Raw genomic sequence first — 16,329 nt, 5'->3', positions numbered from 1 at the left:
TGAAGTGGGACAAGGAAGAAAGAAGCAAGACGGTTTGTGATGCAGAACCCTAAAAATGGCCAGGGATTGGCGGCACAAGTTACTCCAGAAGAATGTGGTGAGGGGTGTAGCCAACAACAGCTTCAAATCAGAAGTGAATCCCCAGAATCTCTGCTCCAGTCAAGAGACCTATTCACAGAACAGTGGCCATGTGGAAAAGAAAGTGGGCTTTATTAATCTGACCAAGCACTTGAGGACCTTTAAATGTGGGCACGTGATTCTAACATTAAGCCTGAGAGCCTTAAATGAGACCTCTTTCTTACTGAATCTCTGCCTATTTGACCTAAATCCTAGACCCCCTGGATTTTAGAAAGAGCCAATCTGACCAGTGTCAGAGGACAAGAGGACGCTATTGAGCATGTTTTCCCTCAGTACCTAAGCCACTTTATCAGGGCGAAATCCTGGGCTCATGTACCCTCTGGGAGGAGGAGGAACCGAGGTGACAGCTAGACCTCTTCCCACCGTGACCACCTTACTTATCCATAAAACCAGAGGTAAAAAGAAGTGCGAAAATGCCCCATGTGCATAAGTGTGGGAATAGGCAAGAAGATGGCCTAGATCTGCCCTAAAAAAAAGGCTCGCTCTGGGGAAGCTGCAGGAGGCCTTAAGGGAGCCGTTGCACAGTGTGGCAAAAGAATAGGTGCAAAGGAATAAACTTTCGTTTGATTAATGAGTAAAGGAAACTCATTGATGTGAAATTGTCTGTCTCCATGATATATGTGATCAGTCAGGAACCAGAACCAGTCTTCTTACCTTGCTGGCCAGTATTCTTCCTAGAATATAGCGCACTCATTGTCTCTGCCCAGTGCCCATGGCGAACTCTGGATCTAGACTTGGAGTTCCAGTCCTAGTTGCATCACTGACAAGCTGTGAGATGTTGGGCAAGTTTCTTATTTCCTTTGTGCCCCAGTTTCCTCATATATCAAGTGGGGATAATGGTAGAGTCTACTTCATAGGGCTTTTGTGATAACTGACTGAGAAAACAGGTAAGGTACTTAAAAACAATGCCGGTAAAACATGGTGGGAGCTCATTAGATGTTAGCTATGTAATTTTTTAAAAAAGAGAACACAGATTTTATTGTATTCAAGACTTTGATTCCATTTGTTATTTAGTAAGTGGCATAGTTGAAAATCTGAAAACTAAAATTTAAATTAATTCTATATTTAAAATTCATTTATATTGAATAATTTATGTTGATAGGGCAGTCAACTGTCCTGAGTGTGAATATTTTATCCTTTGGAGTATCCTTCATTTGTAGTAAATACTGCTTTGGGAGCAAAGTTCTTCCAGAATAAAATGCACACTACCTGAGGATTGTTCTAAAAGGATTTCACATTATCTTTAATGGGACAGGTGAGGGTTTCACATTATAAAAGAAGAGTTAAAAGATGTTATTTGGTAGACTACTGAGCGATACTGAAATAGTGCCTTATGTGCTCCATGCCCCGTGCCCAGGTACCTCATGAGCGCCTGCCATTTCACAAGTTAACGACACTTGCCCTGCCATCCCCACTTAATCCACACTTAGGTTTTCATGCATATTGAGTCCACATGCAGAATATTGGGTCTGATGTGCTGTTTGCATGCAGTTTGTTTAGATGTCTACTGATTTTGCCTTTGACAAATTTAAATAAATAAAATCGATGTTTTTGCGGGATTTACTTTACACTGTTGCATTGTGCAGTGAGCCGGTATTGTAACACAATAGCTTTTAAATTGAACTGCTTACAGAGTGATCTGTAAAATCTTTCTAGATGTCTTTCTATAACTGTTGTGGTCAGCTAGGAAACATTATTTGTTTTTGTAGGCAAGTTAATGGGTTAAAATGGCAGTGGAAACTGCCTTCTGGTAGAAGGTTTAAAAAGTGCACTTAACCACTTGCTCAGGGCATTTAGAATAAAGAATCAGGCAAAGTCATTTACAATCCAGTTTGTCTTCGAAAATGTTGAAAAAAAAGGTTCATAATGAACGTATTATATGCATACATGTGCGTTATTAGTTTGGCCTTAGTTCCGTGTTCCTATTTGTTCTGTTTGAAAAGACCATGGAGGACAAAAAGTGACTAATTTTCTTACTTGCTCTTTCTTCAGTTGCTTCAAATCTTTGAAAATAGTGGCCATGGATTCATAGTATCAATGGTGTACAAATAAGAGTCTTATAACTTAATTGGGAGAGAAAGGCAGGGCTGAAATTTGAAAATCTTATTCTGATTCCAGCCAAATGCACAAAAGCATTGGGTTTGTCAGTTTTCTAAGCTTTTTAATGTCATCATGGAAAGAATGGTATTAGTATATTTATAGTGATATTATTTCCTGTTGTGAAGAAGTTTTCTATGTTTTTGTGTGTGTGTGTGTGTGTGTTTTATTTATTTGGTTGTGTCAGGTCTTAGTTGCGGCAGGCGGGCTCCTTAGTTGCCATTTTCTATGTTTTTGAAATAGAAATTTTATTACTTAGTTCTAGACCCTCTGAATATGATCCTGGCCCCACCCCCCCACCCCCACCTAGAGATTTTCATTGTGAGCCTTAGAACTTACTGATTTTTAATTTTTTAAAGAGTTATATTTTAAATGTATGCATTATGAATGTTTATAGTATTTAAATATTATTATTTTAATCTTGATATATTAATGAATAGGAATATAAACAATCTCTTAGACCTTTTTGGGGTTGTCTTTTTAATTGCAAAGAAGTAAATAAATAAATAAGTGTATAACCAGAGGAAAATTACTTAAAGTGGGGTAAGAGATGTGATATGTCATAGAATTCTAATTTTATACTGGTAATATATAATAAAATATTTAAGAAAAATAAATCTAGCATAACTGAAATCTGAAGTTGCCCATATATTCTTATTTAGACGTACCTTTCATTATGGCAGGCAACTTGAATTGCTTCATACTGGAAAATTTAATGTACCACTCAATTATTGTTCTTTAGCCCAATTTAAAATAATAGATTGGGAGTAAAGTCCTAATGCAGTGTCACCTTCGGAACATTAGAAATAGCCTCTTTCTTTCCAGAAATCAGTATACGTAAGGATATCAGTTTTATCATACTACGTGAATAGATCTGTAATAGCATTTAGTATTTTACTCAATACTTATACTTAGTACTTACACTTATTATGTAAGTATACTGATTTCTTCTCTCTTACTAAACTTATTCTAATATTAATTTAAAGATGATACTGTTATCACATTATTTTGAAAATGTATACTTGACTTTAAAGTTTTCTGATGACCTCATTCTCCTTCTGGTGAAAGACTTAGCGATGTCTTAATAATTTTATGTTATTTCTTGAAATGGGTGTTTTGAAGGAATTCAAGGTGGTATATATTGTGATAAAATTCTAGCTGTGCAAAGGTCCTCATTCTCACTTTCTTCCTTAACAGTCGTACTGTGCACAGCTGTGAAACTATAATGAAAACATTAGGACTTTATTTGAGGAATTAGAAAAGGACTTCATAAAGAGTCTTATCTCTTCTTGTGATGCTACCTCTTAATGATAGCCATTGGCTTTTTCATTTATTATTAAAAGCAAATTTTCTATACTAGGTGAAAATGTTCACAGAAACTAATTTACATACTCCTTCAAATTCCTTTTGAAGGATATTGAAAGGGGGAGGATACAAATAAACAAATAGTAATAAAACTAATTTGCATGCTCTAAATAAAATGTTGGTCTTAATGGTGCTGGTGGAAGGTTTCCAATTTGTAACAAAGCATTTATTTTTAAGAAACAAATTATATGGAAATGCAGTTTATTGAAAATATATATAATGCCAAAATGCAGTATTGGACAGATTTATCTTATTCCTATTTCTGTTGTTGATGACCAAATAATAGACCAGCATTCATGATTTTATAAGCAGGCCTTGATGATTTTGTCAGTTTTATTTATTTCCAGTGCTGCAGATATAGATACATAGAGGACAATATTTGATTTGGAATCATAGTCTTTAATGGGTCTATTCCTTTTTCTATATTGTCCATGGATTCTCAAAACGTGGTTTGCAGACCGCCTGTCTCCGGAATCATCTGTAATGCTTCATGAAGCATGGATTCCTGGACCCCATCACAGAACTACTGTCTTAGAACTGTTACCAAAACCCTACAGTTTTAGTCATAACCCTAGATGATTTTTATAGGCATCGAGGTTTGTGAACCAATGCCCTAGAGCAGAGGTCAGCAGACTTTTTCTGTAAATTGCTAGATAAGTAAATATTTTCAGCCTTACGGTCTTTGTTCCAACTACTCTTCTGCTATTATAACACAGAAGCAGCAACAATGATAAATAAATGGGCATGGCCAGACAGATTTAGCCCAAGAATTGGTGGATCACTGTTAGAATCAAGATTCTAGACCAGTGGTTTTTCCTTTATGAATCTTTTCTTAAGCATTATCTCTGAAATCAGTTTTAATCAGAATTTCTGGTAACTGAAGAAAATTCATAAATACAGGAGGACTTCCTGGATATACGTTAAATGAATTAATAGATGATAAAACCTTTATAATATTTAAAGCCTTTTCTATGTTAATATTAAGGAGAGTATGATTATCTTATTTGTAATATTTGTATATAATCTGCTGCTAATATTAGGTTCCTGTGGCTAGAGCAAGTATTCTTTGGCTAATTGGAGAAAACTGTGAACGAGTTCCTAAAATTGCCCCTGATGTTTTGAGGAAGACGGCTAAAAGCTTCACTGGTGAAGATGATCTGGTAAAACTGCAGATTTTAAATCTTGGAGCAAAACTGTATTTAACCAACTCCAAACAGGTAAGAGACTAATCCTTAGTCTACCTATGTGAAATCTACTTTCCTCTTTGCTCTGATACATTAGTCTGTCCGTTCAACAATTACCAGGTGCCTATTTCTTTTAAGGTTTTACTTTAGATGGTAGTGGTATAAAGAGATGACATTCTGGTCTAGTAGAGGAGAAGAACATAAAAAAATGAAATAGTATGTGGTAAGTGCTATAATAGAAGTATTGTGATACAGTGGAACTCCAGAGGAGAAAGTTATTGAAAGTCTGAAATAGAAGGAGAGAGGTCAAAGTTTCATAAAGGATAAGACTCTTGACTAAGGGCTTGTAAGGAGTAGTTTACCATAGAGAATAAGGAAAGAGGAGAGCAGGGGGTCAGAGTCATGAAACAGCTTGGTGTTTTCAGGAAACTTAAAGCTGAGTTTGGAAAGGTAGGCAAGGGCAAGACTTGGAGTGGCAAGTGCTATGGACTTTGTCCCCCATGTGAAGAGAAAACCGTTCAATATTTTTTAATAGTGGTGTAATTGACCAGATTTTTAGTTTAGAATATTCATTTTTTAAATCAGTTGACTTTGAGGAACTGTTGGTAAGAGGAATAGCCTCTATGTATAAAATACATAGAATCACCACTATATATTGGGGTTGGCCAAAAAGTTCATTTGGGTTTTTCCGTAAGATGTTGCAGAAAAACCTGAACAAACTTTTTGGCCAACCCAATATAAAATAGGGTCTTTCTCATTCTTCTTCCTTTGTCTGAATAGCTCTTCTGTACAGGTGGAGGACTTAATCTGGTCAGTGAGACTGGAAAAGGATTCTTGCTCATTTGCAGCTAGGACTCTTAGTAGGCTTTATGCTCTGTGTCCTGTCTCTGTTTCTCCTTAATTTTTCTGACTGGGACTCTTACTTACCCTCTGTGATTTCCCCCCCTCTATTTCCCTCTCTCTGTCTCTGTTCTTGTCCCCCTCCTTCTCTAAAACTCTCTGTACCTGGGTATCTCTTTGATAGCCTTCACACACACACACGCACCCCATCTACCGCAGTCTAATGTCTTTGTCATTCTCTCCCTCTTCCATCAGTGTTTGTGTCTCCTTTTTTGTATCTGCTGTGTATCTCTCTATATGTGTCTCCCTCTCATTCTGCCTTCTCTCCCTACCCATAGATCACGTTCTTTCTTTAGTAACCTGATATTGGCCATTCACAATTCTCAGGTTGACTCCTCAAATTCATATATTCATTCATATACTTTTGGATTGTCTTCATCCCTAATTGTGATGTGAGTTGTATTATTATAGTTTTTGCTGATTGGTGTACCAAACTTGTGAGCAAATAATTGCAAATATTTTGAGCATATTTCTATGATTTAGATTTTATCTTTACATTTTAAGTCAGTCTTTGAAAGGAATCAGTTAATCATTTCCAAGTGCCATGTAGATTAATTCATGCAATGAGTTATTTTTAAAAAACTGAGTAAAAGAGAGGAAACCTATGTTTGCTGTTGAGTTGCTTGTTTATTGATAAAAACACTGTTTTAGCCTGACACTCACTGTTCTTACTAAATTCATGTAGTACTGTGAACGTCAACATAACACCTAGAATATTATGATTGTTATGACTATCATAACAATGGTTTGGCTACTCTAAGTGAGCTTATAGATTATCATAAAAGAAAAGTAATACAGGGGCTTCCCTGGTGGCACAGTGGTTGAGAATCTGCCTGCTAATGCAGGGGACACGGGTTTGAGCCCTGGTCTGGGAAGATCCCACGTGCCGCGGAGCGACTGGGCCCGTGAGCCACAATTACTGAGCCTGCGCGTCTGGAGCCTGTGCTCCGCAACAAGAGAGGCTGCGATGGTGAGAGGCCCGCGCACCGCAATGAAGAGTGGCCCCCGCTTGCCGCAACTAGAGAAAGCCCTCGCACAGAAACGAAGATCCAACACAGCCATAGATAAATAAATAAATTAATTAAAAAAAAAAAGTAATACAAATTAGTATGTTAATCAAGACTGAAGTAGATATGTCTTACAAAACTAAATGAAGGTTCTTTCCTTGGCTCTCTTCTTTGTAGCTGTAAATAACCAATAATGGAATGTAGTACCGTGTGTTCAGAAATTGTAGAGTGTATTCCATATCTTTTTATTAAGTGAATCTGAAGATAACATAGATTGCACTCAGCTATTTTTTTTTTCTTGAATTCAGTTTTGGAACTCAGCTTCTGAAGTGTTGTATTGTGTATTTTAGAATGATACTTCAGGATAACCACATAGACTTGACCACCAGCTGGTGAAAACATAGTTATGTTTAGAAAAAACAACTCATTGTTTTTAAATGATTAAATATAAAAATAAATGAACGAAGGTATCCTGTAGAGTTGTGTTCTGTTCTCCAGTTTCTCATTTCTCAAGAAAAGGAGTTTGAGAGAATTCATAAATGAAAATTAACATCAAAGGATGATTTTTTTAAGTACCATCAGCTTGACTGGGTTTTTAAGTTGTATGATTCATAACCCATTGGATGTGAGATGAGACTAAAATGATTGCTTTCACCTAAATGTAAAAAAATTATTTTCTATATGTGTTTATTTTAACCATCTTTAACACTGAACTAGGAAGACCAGGCCACAGAGTTGAGGGACTGGTTTGCCATGAAGTCCCAACATTTATTTGTAGGTCTGTTTTCCCTGTGGCCTAGATCTCTCAGTGAGCATTTTCAGATTTTTTATTGAAATATTTAGTTTTAGGGGATGGCTACATTGATTTTTATAAGATTTGGCACATTGTGTTCATTTGTATGCCTAAGGAATAATTGAATAATAAGCTTCTTTAATATCTCAAATGTTTTTACCTGGTGTAAAGAAAAATTTGAAACTTAGTTAACAGTTTGCTTTTGGTATGGTTGAGCAAACTCCTACTGGACAACTATAAACTCAGGAAAAATACAAAAAGTAAACAACTGCCTGAAGTCTCAAAAGAGTGAATAAAAGTGGGAAGATTCTGAAGGGAAACGGCCACTTGAAAGAAGAGAGTGGCACAGAGTGAATTTCCCCACTTTTATGGCTCTTATCCTGAGTTCAGGCTACAGTTGGCACTGTACACAGAAGCTGAAACCCCAGAAGGAAACCCAGAGTCCTTCTGGCCTGAGGAAGTAGAGGACAGAGTTTAAGAAAACTACTGGGAATTCCCTGGTGGTCCAGTGGTTAGGACTCCGCTCTTTCACTGCTGAGGGCCCGGGTTTGATCCCTGGTTGGGGAACTAAGATCCCACAAGCCGCTTGGTGAGGCCAAAAAAAAAAAAAAAGAAAACTACTACCAAAGATATTGAAAAGTTAAGGAAGAATTCTAGAAAAGAGAGAGCCAGTGTGGGGAGCCTCAAAATCTGTGAATACTTTTGCTCAGGTCTCTGGCTGACACCTGAACCACACATATGCATGGTGGATTCAGAACAGCACAGTTAATAATAATAAAGGAACTGGACTGGAATTTGAACAGCACTGAAGAGACAAAGTTTGTACTTTGAACCCAACCTAGAGTATAGCAACATCCAGGGTCTCTACAATATAACATTCATAATGTCCAAGATAAATCCAAAATTACTCAACATAAGAACTAGAACAGGAAATTATTGTTTAACAAGTATAGAATTTCAATTTGTGAAGATATAAAAATTTCTGGAGATTAATGGTGGTAATGGTTGCATAACACTGAACTACACACTTAAAAATGGTTGCAGTGGTATATTTTTTGTTTATTTTACCACAATAATGAAGAAGACCAGGAAAATGTGATTAGTTTAAAAACAAACAAAAAACCAAAAACCAGAAACCAACTTCTAGATGACCCAGATGTGGAAATTTGCAGGCAAAATTTTGAAGCAGCTTTTGTAAATGGTTGGTGACATAGAGGAAAATGTATTCACAATAGATGAAAAGATAACTCTCAGCAGAGAAATAAAAACTATAAAAAATAATAAAATGGAAGTTGTAGAACTGAAAAATACAGTACCCAAAAAATCAACATTTTGTCTATCTTTAGCATTATATATTCTTTGATATTTTAATTTTTTTTCAGTATAGAGATATAAAGCTGTTCATATAGTTTTTTAAAAACTCTGTTGCCTTATGATTAAGACTCTGTAGATGAACTTCTTCTGTAAGCTTCTTTAATTTTCTGACTTTGAGCTCTTTCAGATGGAAGTTTAGAAAGCAGTTTAACTGTATGTGATGCCTGCCATAGAACTATTTAATGTCAATTACTGGGAGGCAGGTGGTGATTCAGAGTACAGGCTCTAATGTTAGACCGTCTGACTTCAAATCATGTTTTGCCACTTACTAGCTACGTGATTTTGGACAGATTATACAATACAACCTACCTAATCTAATTTCTAATCTGTAAAGTGGAAGTTATAATCATATAGTCAGTTATTTATAATGCAACATATATGTTCCTAAAAATCACTGTGCTTTACAGAAATGCACAATAACAGCCACAGGGATTATTGCAAAAGTGGAACCAGAGGCACAACACTCAAAAAATTCATTGGTGACACATAAAAAGAAAAAAAAAAAAAGAACAGTAAAAACAAGAGAATAGTTTTACACATGTTAAATGGTTAAGAAATACATAAATACTACAATGAATCTAGCTTTTTACTTTTAGAAAGACCTGACTTGTGGAAACGGGTGTTTTAAAGGTTGTACTTGTGAGTTATGTCTTGGAAGGAGGGTTAATTTGAATATGGATGGAAAGTTGTACTGCCAGATGTGGCTAAATATAGCCCATAATACATGTGGTGATCTGAGATAGATGTTTGAGGTGGATATGTTTCTTTATTCCTGCACAGCCCAGTTCAGCTGGGTGCAGCTTTCTGCCTTTACCTGTTTTTTCTTGCTGATGTAATCATGCCGAAGCAAACACAAAATTTACATTGTGCCCAAATTGGCCCTGCTGTGTCAACTGAATTAGAACAAATCCTGCTTTTTCATAAACCTAGTTTACACTGTTAACTAACTGCTAGATTTTTCTTAGAGAATATGATTATTTACAGTCAGAGAACTAGTCTAGTTATTGAGAATCTCTATGCTCATTTTAAAAAAGCACTCCATTTGGGTTTATCAAACTGAGAAAAGGGTGCTGAAATTCCTCTTTTGTTGTTTATGAAGAAAAAAATTGTTTGATATGAATATCAAGAGTAAAAGCACTGGTACTCTCACAAGTAGAGTAATTTCACTGTTATATGGGGGGAAAAGTTGAACAACATTGAAACCAGTTGAAGTTGCTAAAACTCTTCAGCTCTTAAGACATGGTATAAAACTGTAGCATGACTTCCTTGAAATAGTCTACTGAGGTCTGAGACAGAAAGCTAAGATTTGATTAAACTGATTAATAGCAATTAAAAATTAATGAGTAAAGGGTACATCTGTTTCTAAACTTTCTCTAATAGTGTATCATCTTTTAAATGTAGTGATAAGTAACATAAGTTAATGTTTTACTTAGCTTATGTTTTTATTTTTAAATATAAAATATTGCAAACCTATAGAAAAGTGCAAAACAGCATAAATACATATACAGGCATACCTCACTTTATTGTGCTTTACAAATACTGTGTTTTTTACAGATTGAAGGTTTGTGGCGACCCTGTGTCGAGCAAGTCTGCTGGCACCATTTTTCCAACAGCACTTGCTCACTTCCTGTTTCTCTGTCACATTTTGGTAATTCTTGCAATATTTTCAAACTTCTTTATTACTATATTCTGATCTGTGATCAGTGGTCTTTGATTCTACTACTAAGACTCACTGAAGGCTCAGATGATAGTTAGCATTTTTTAGCAATAAAGGATTCTTTTTGTTGTTGTTGTTTCATTTTTTTTTTATATTAGTGAATTTTTAAAAATTGGAGTATAGTTGATTTACAGTTTTGTGTTAGTCTCTGATGTACAGCAAAGTGATTCAGATATTTATATATACATATATATTCATTTTCAGATTATTTTCCATTATAGGTTATTACAAGATGTTGAATGTAGTTCTGTGTGCTGTATACAGTAGGACCTTGTCGTGTATTTTATATATAGTAGTTTATATCTACTAATCCCAATCTCCTAATTTATCCCCCCCACTCCCCACCCTTTCCTCCTCCTTTGGTAACCGTAAGTTTGTTTTCTAAGTCTGTGAGTCTGTTTCTGTTTTGTAAATAAGTTCATTTGTACTATTTTTTAGATTCCACCTATGAGTGATATCATATGATATTTGTCTTTCTCTGTCCGGTTTATTTCACTTAGTGTGATAATCTCTAGGTCCATCCATGTTGCTGCAAAAGGCATTATTTCATTCTTTTTTATGGCTGAGTAATATTCCATTGTATATATACACCACATCTTCTTTATCCGTTCATCTGTCGATGGACACTCAGGTTGTTTTCATGTCTTGGCTATTGTAAATAGTGCTACAGTGAACACTTGGGTGCATGTATCTTTTCGAATTATGGTTTTCTCTGGATATATGCCCAGGAGTGGGATTGCTGGATCATATGGTAACTCTATTTTTAGTTTTTTAAGGAACCTCCATACTGTTCTCCATAGTGGCTACACCAATTTACATTCACACCAACAGTGTAGGAGGGTTCCTTTTTCTTCCTCTCCAGCATTTGTACATTGTTTTTTTAGACATACTGCTGTTGCACACTTAATAGACTACAGTATAGTAAACATAGCTTTTATATGTACTGGGAAACCAACATATTTGTGTCACTCACTTTATTGAGGTGACCTGGAACCAGACCCGCAATATCTCCAAGGTATCCTATATATGTGCCCCTAAGATTAAGTCAGTGCGTTTGCCATAATTTTTTTAAAGGGATGTAACAGGTAGACCTAAGATCTCAAGTTCCTGTTCACACCTTTCTTACTTCCCCATTGGTAACCACTGTCATATTATTGGTGTGTTTTAATCATACATGTTTTGTATTGTTGTTATATAAGTATGTATCCATAAACAATGTATTTTTTGTTTTGTGTGTTTTCAAATTTTGCATAAGTAGTATTCTACTTTATGTATACTTTCACAATTAAACTATCTTTACTTAATGTGTTTTTAAAATATTGAGGTATGTAGATATAGTTCATTTATTTTAATTACTGTCTCATTTTCTTTGAGACAGTTACATTTTTTTTTTTCTGCTGTTCAAGAAGAAAGTGCTTCGTGGAGTATCCTTAGTACTTATATTTTCTTTGTATTGCTTTTCAGGTTCACTTTTTGATTCTTAGTGAGAAATTTTATAAATCACAGTGATGTTTTGGGGATCCTTCCTGAAGTTTTCTCTTGCCCTGTGATTCGGTCTTGGAGAAATCTACCCCCACTCCCAGCCCCTTTGATATAACTTAACAAAAAGGGCTCAGGCTCTATGCGGTGACATTTATACCCTTTCTTGGATATATTTTCTTGTCAAGTGAATATAACATATAAAGGAAAAACTTATTCATGTTGACAAAAATGTGTATACTGTTAAATTTTTAAAAATCTGTTGCTTTTCTATACACTAACAACAAGCTACAAGAAAGAGAAATTAAGGAAACAGTCCCATTTACCATTACATCAAAAAGAATAAAATACCTGGGAATAAACCTATCTAAGGAGATAAAAGACCTGTACTTGGAAAACTATAAGACACTGATGAAAGAAATTGAAGATGACACAAACAAATAGAAAGATATACCATGTTCTTAGATTGAAAGAATTACTATTGTTAAAATGACCATACTACCCAAGGCAATCTACAGATTCAATGCAATCCTTATCAAAATACCAATGACATTTTTTACAGAACTAGAACAAGTAATTTCAGAATTTGTATGAAAACACAAAAGACCCCAAATAGCCAAAACAATCTTGGGAAAGAACAGAGCTGGAGGAATCATGCTCCTTGACTTCAGACAATACTACAAAGCTACAGTAATCAAAACAGTATGGTTCTGTCACAAAAACAGACACATAGATCAATGAACACAATAGAGAGCCCAGAAATAAACCCACACACTTATGGTCAATTAATCTATGACAGAAGAGGCAAGAATCTACAGTGGAGAAAAGACAATCTCTTCAGTAAGTGGTTCTGGGAAAACTAGACAGCTACGTGTAAAACAATGTAATTAGAACCTTCTCTAACACCATATACAAAAATAAACTCAAATGGATTAAAGACCTAAATGTAAAACCGGATACTATAAAACTCCTAGAGCAAAACACAGAACACTCTTTGACATAAATCACAGCAATATTTTTTTGGATCCATCTCCTAAAGCAAAGGAAACAAAACCAAAAATAAACAAATTGGACCTTATTAAACTTAAAAGCTTTTGCACAGCAAAGGAAACCACCAACAAAATGAAAAGACAACCCGCTGAATGAGAGAAGATATTTGCAAATGATATGATCGATAAGGGGTTAATATCCAACATATATAAACAGCTCATACAGCTCAACATCAAAAAAGCAAATAGCTTGTTTGGAAAATGGGCAGAACTGAATAGACATTTTTCCAAATAGGAAATGCAGGTGGCCAGAAAGCACATGAAAACATACTCAACATTGCTAATCATTAGGGAAATGCAAATCAAAACCACAATGAGATACTACCTCACACCTGTTAGAATGGCTGTCATCAGAAAGCACACAAATAACAAATGTTGGTGAGGATGTGGAGAAAAGGGACTCCTTGTACACTGTTGGTGGGAGTGTAAATTGGTGCAGCCACTGTGGAAAACAGTATGGAGGTTTCTCAAAAAACTAGAAATAGAACTACCATATTCAGAAAGATACATGCATCCCAATGTTCATAGCAACATTATTTACAATTGCCAGGCTTTGGAAGCAACCTAATTGTTAATCAACAGATGAGAGATAGCCTCATCCACCAGAGGGCAGACAGCAGAAGCAAGAAGAACTACAATCCTGCAGCCTGTGGAACAAAAACCACATTCACAGAAAGATAGACAAGATGAAAAGGCAGAGGGCTATGTACCAGATGAAGGAACAAGATAAAACCCCAGAAAAACAATTAAATGAAGTGGAGATAGGCAACCTTCCAGAAAAAGAATTCAGAATAATGATAGTGAAGATGATCCAGGACCTCGGAAAAAGATCGAGAAGATGCAAGAATCATTTAACAAAGACCTAGAAGAATTAAAAAACAATCAACAGATGAATGGATAAACAAGATGTGATATATAGATAGATAGATAGATAGATAGATAGATAGATGTAAAATATAGGGTTGGCCAAACAGTTCATTTGGGTTTTTCCATAAGATCTTACGAAAAGCCATAAAAAAAGAATAAAAATTTTGCCATTTGCAACAATGTGGATGGACTTGCAGGACACTATGCTAAGTGAAATAAGTCAGATAAAGACAAATACTGTAAGATATCACCTATATGTGGAATCTAAAAAATACAACAAACTAGTGAATAAAACAAAAAAGAAGCAGCCTCACAGATACAAACTGGTGGTTTCCAGTGGGGAGAGGGAAGGGGGGATGGGCAGTATAGGGGTGGAGGGGGTGAGAAAGGGTTGTTATGAGATTATCTGAAACCATCTGTGTGAAACTTTGAAAATTGTAAAGCACTATAGAATTTAAAGTATCTTGCATTCAATAAAATTTTTTTAATTAAAAAAATTTAAAGAATCCTGCCTAGTCAGGAAATGATGAAATTGATTGGATAGAACACTAGTACTGCTTAGATTTGCCTCTGGTCTATATTAAGAATTTTATGTAGTTCTCCTTCCTTTACCAAACGCATTTGCCAGTATCCTTGTGTTTAAAAATTACAACTATGTGGAACCAATTTTAAATGCTGAATTCTGTACACTTTTTTATATTCCTTAAACTGATATATATCTAAGCTGATTTTAGGACTATATATATATTTTTTTGATAGGACTATATTTTAAGAGACCTTTTTTATTATTTTGTGCTGACCTATATAATATTTAAAGAAGGCTATTGTTTGAGCAAATATTTACCAGTTTATTACTTGTCAGAGTATTTAGGTAAAAATATGATGCCCATATTTTGAGAAGTTTTTTTTAAATAATGGATTTCTTAATAATTATATGGCATTCCCCCAAATTCATTTTTCCTATGTCATAGTGACTTAGAGTTAATCCAAAGAGAAAGTAATTGGTGTAAATAGTGTCTGGATGGCATTGACCATTAGTTGGTACCAGAAATGATTCCTTAAATCTAAGCAGGAAAATAATAATAAGACAAAAATTTAATACATAGCTATAGATAAGCTATTGAGTATTTCTGTTATTTATGGTACATTTTGTTATTCTCTTTGCTTATCTTGTATAATTTTATGAATAAAATTCATTTAAATTTACTATTAAACATCCCATCTGGGTTTTTTTGTTGTTGTTCTTTGGTTTTTTTCTGGCTGCGTTGGGTCTTTGTTGCTGCGTGCGGGCTTTCTCTAGTTGTGGCGAGCAGGGGCTACTCTTCGTTGCAGTGCGCGGGCTTCTCATTGTGGTGGCTTCTCTTGTTGAGGAGCACGGGCTCTAGGCGCGCGGGCTTCAGTAGTTGCAGTGTGCGGGCTCTAGGGTGCGAAGGCTTCAATAGTTGTGGCACACGGGCTTAGCTGCTCCGCAGCATGTGGGATCTTCCAGGACCAGGGATCGAACCTGTGTCCCCTGCATTGGCAGGCAGATTCTTAACCACTGCGCCACCAGGGAAGTCCCTCCATGTTGTACTTCTAACCTCTGCCATGGTTTTGTCTAGTGACCTGTAAGATACAAGTGCAGTGAACAGAGATTTCATTTTAAAATGTGAAACATTTAAATTGGAAAGACTTTGACTTTCTTTTCCCAGCCTTTTTGAGATGCAACATGACTAACCTCTCCCTTTTAGAGCAGCATGTAGGATGTGTGCTGATAAAATGAAGTGTGCCCTGACGAGGCAGGTATGAAAAGCTAAGTCCTTCGCTTTTCCAGTGGTGGTGACATAGGTGTTTAAGTGTTTTATCTGATGGTGACTTGATGACACAACAGGCAAGTTGTGTCATGGCCTGTGCAAAGCATGAAGCTCCCAGCTGTCAGTGGATGGAGTAAGAGGAAAACATGGGAAGTTAGAGGTTAGTTGTAGATGAAATATGTGCAGGAGATAGAGACAGAACAATCTTGCTATAGGCCATTAAAGAGAGTGGTCAGAGCACTCTCACTACAGTAGTTTTGTCATTTATTGTGTACTGTAAATCTCAAAACCTATTTATTATTTGCCAGTTATTGTTTTATTTTGTTATAAATCCAGCAGCAATAAATTCTTAAAACTTGGAAGTGTACATTTAATGAAGAATGAAGTACTGAATTTTTGTGTATCATTATTTAACATGCACAAAATGTTCATCAACTTTTACCATCCACCATGAAACTCATAGTGATATAAATCTGCTAAAACAGGATCAGCATCTACTTAAAAAGTTGGGAGGTATTTTAGGAAGACTAAGCCTCAAGATGACAATTTAATGTGTACAGGTGCCA

The 16,329-nt window shown here is 35.6% G+C and overlaps 1 protein-coding gene across 2 annotated transcripts in view; it reads left to right on the top strand.

The window, feature by feature from the left end:
• AP3B1 (adaptor related protein complex 3 subunit beta 1) overlaps nt 1-16,329 on the top strand; it is a 258,068-nt gene that overhangs the window by 130,816 nt on the left and 110,923 nt on the right. For both annotated transcript variants that reach the window (XM_057541135.1, XM_057541134.1), the window contains one exon: nt 4,641-4,817. In XM_057541135.1, coding sequence (XP_057397118.1) covers nt 4,641-4,817 — 177 coding nt within the window. The remainder of the gene's footprint in view (nt 1-4,640; nt 4,818-16,329) is intronic.

This window comes from Balaenoptera acutorostrata, chromosome 2 (assembly GCF_949987535.1).
Source record: "Balaenoptera acutorostrata chromosome 2, mBalAcu1.1, whole genome shotgun sequence".
Taxonomy (NCBI): Eukaryota; Metazoa; Chordata; class Mammalia; order Artiodactyla; family Balaenopteridae; genus Balaenoptera; species Balaenoptera acutorostrata.
The sequence above is the reverse complement of the archived record's forward strand: the minus strand, read 5'-3'. Positions and strand labels throughout refer to the sequence as shown.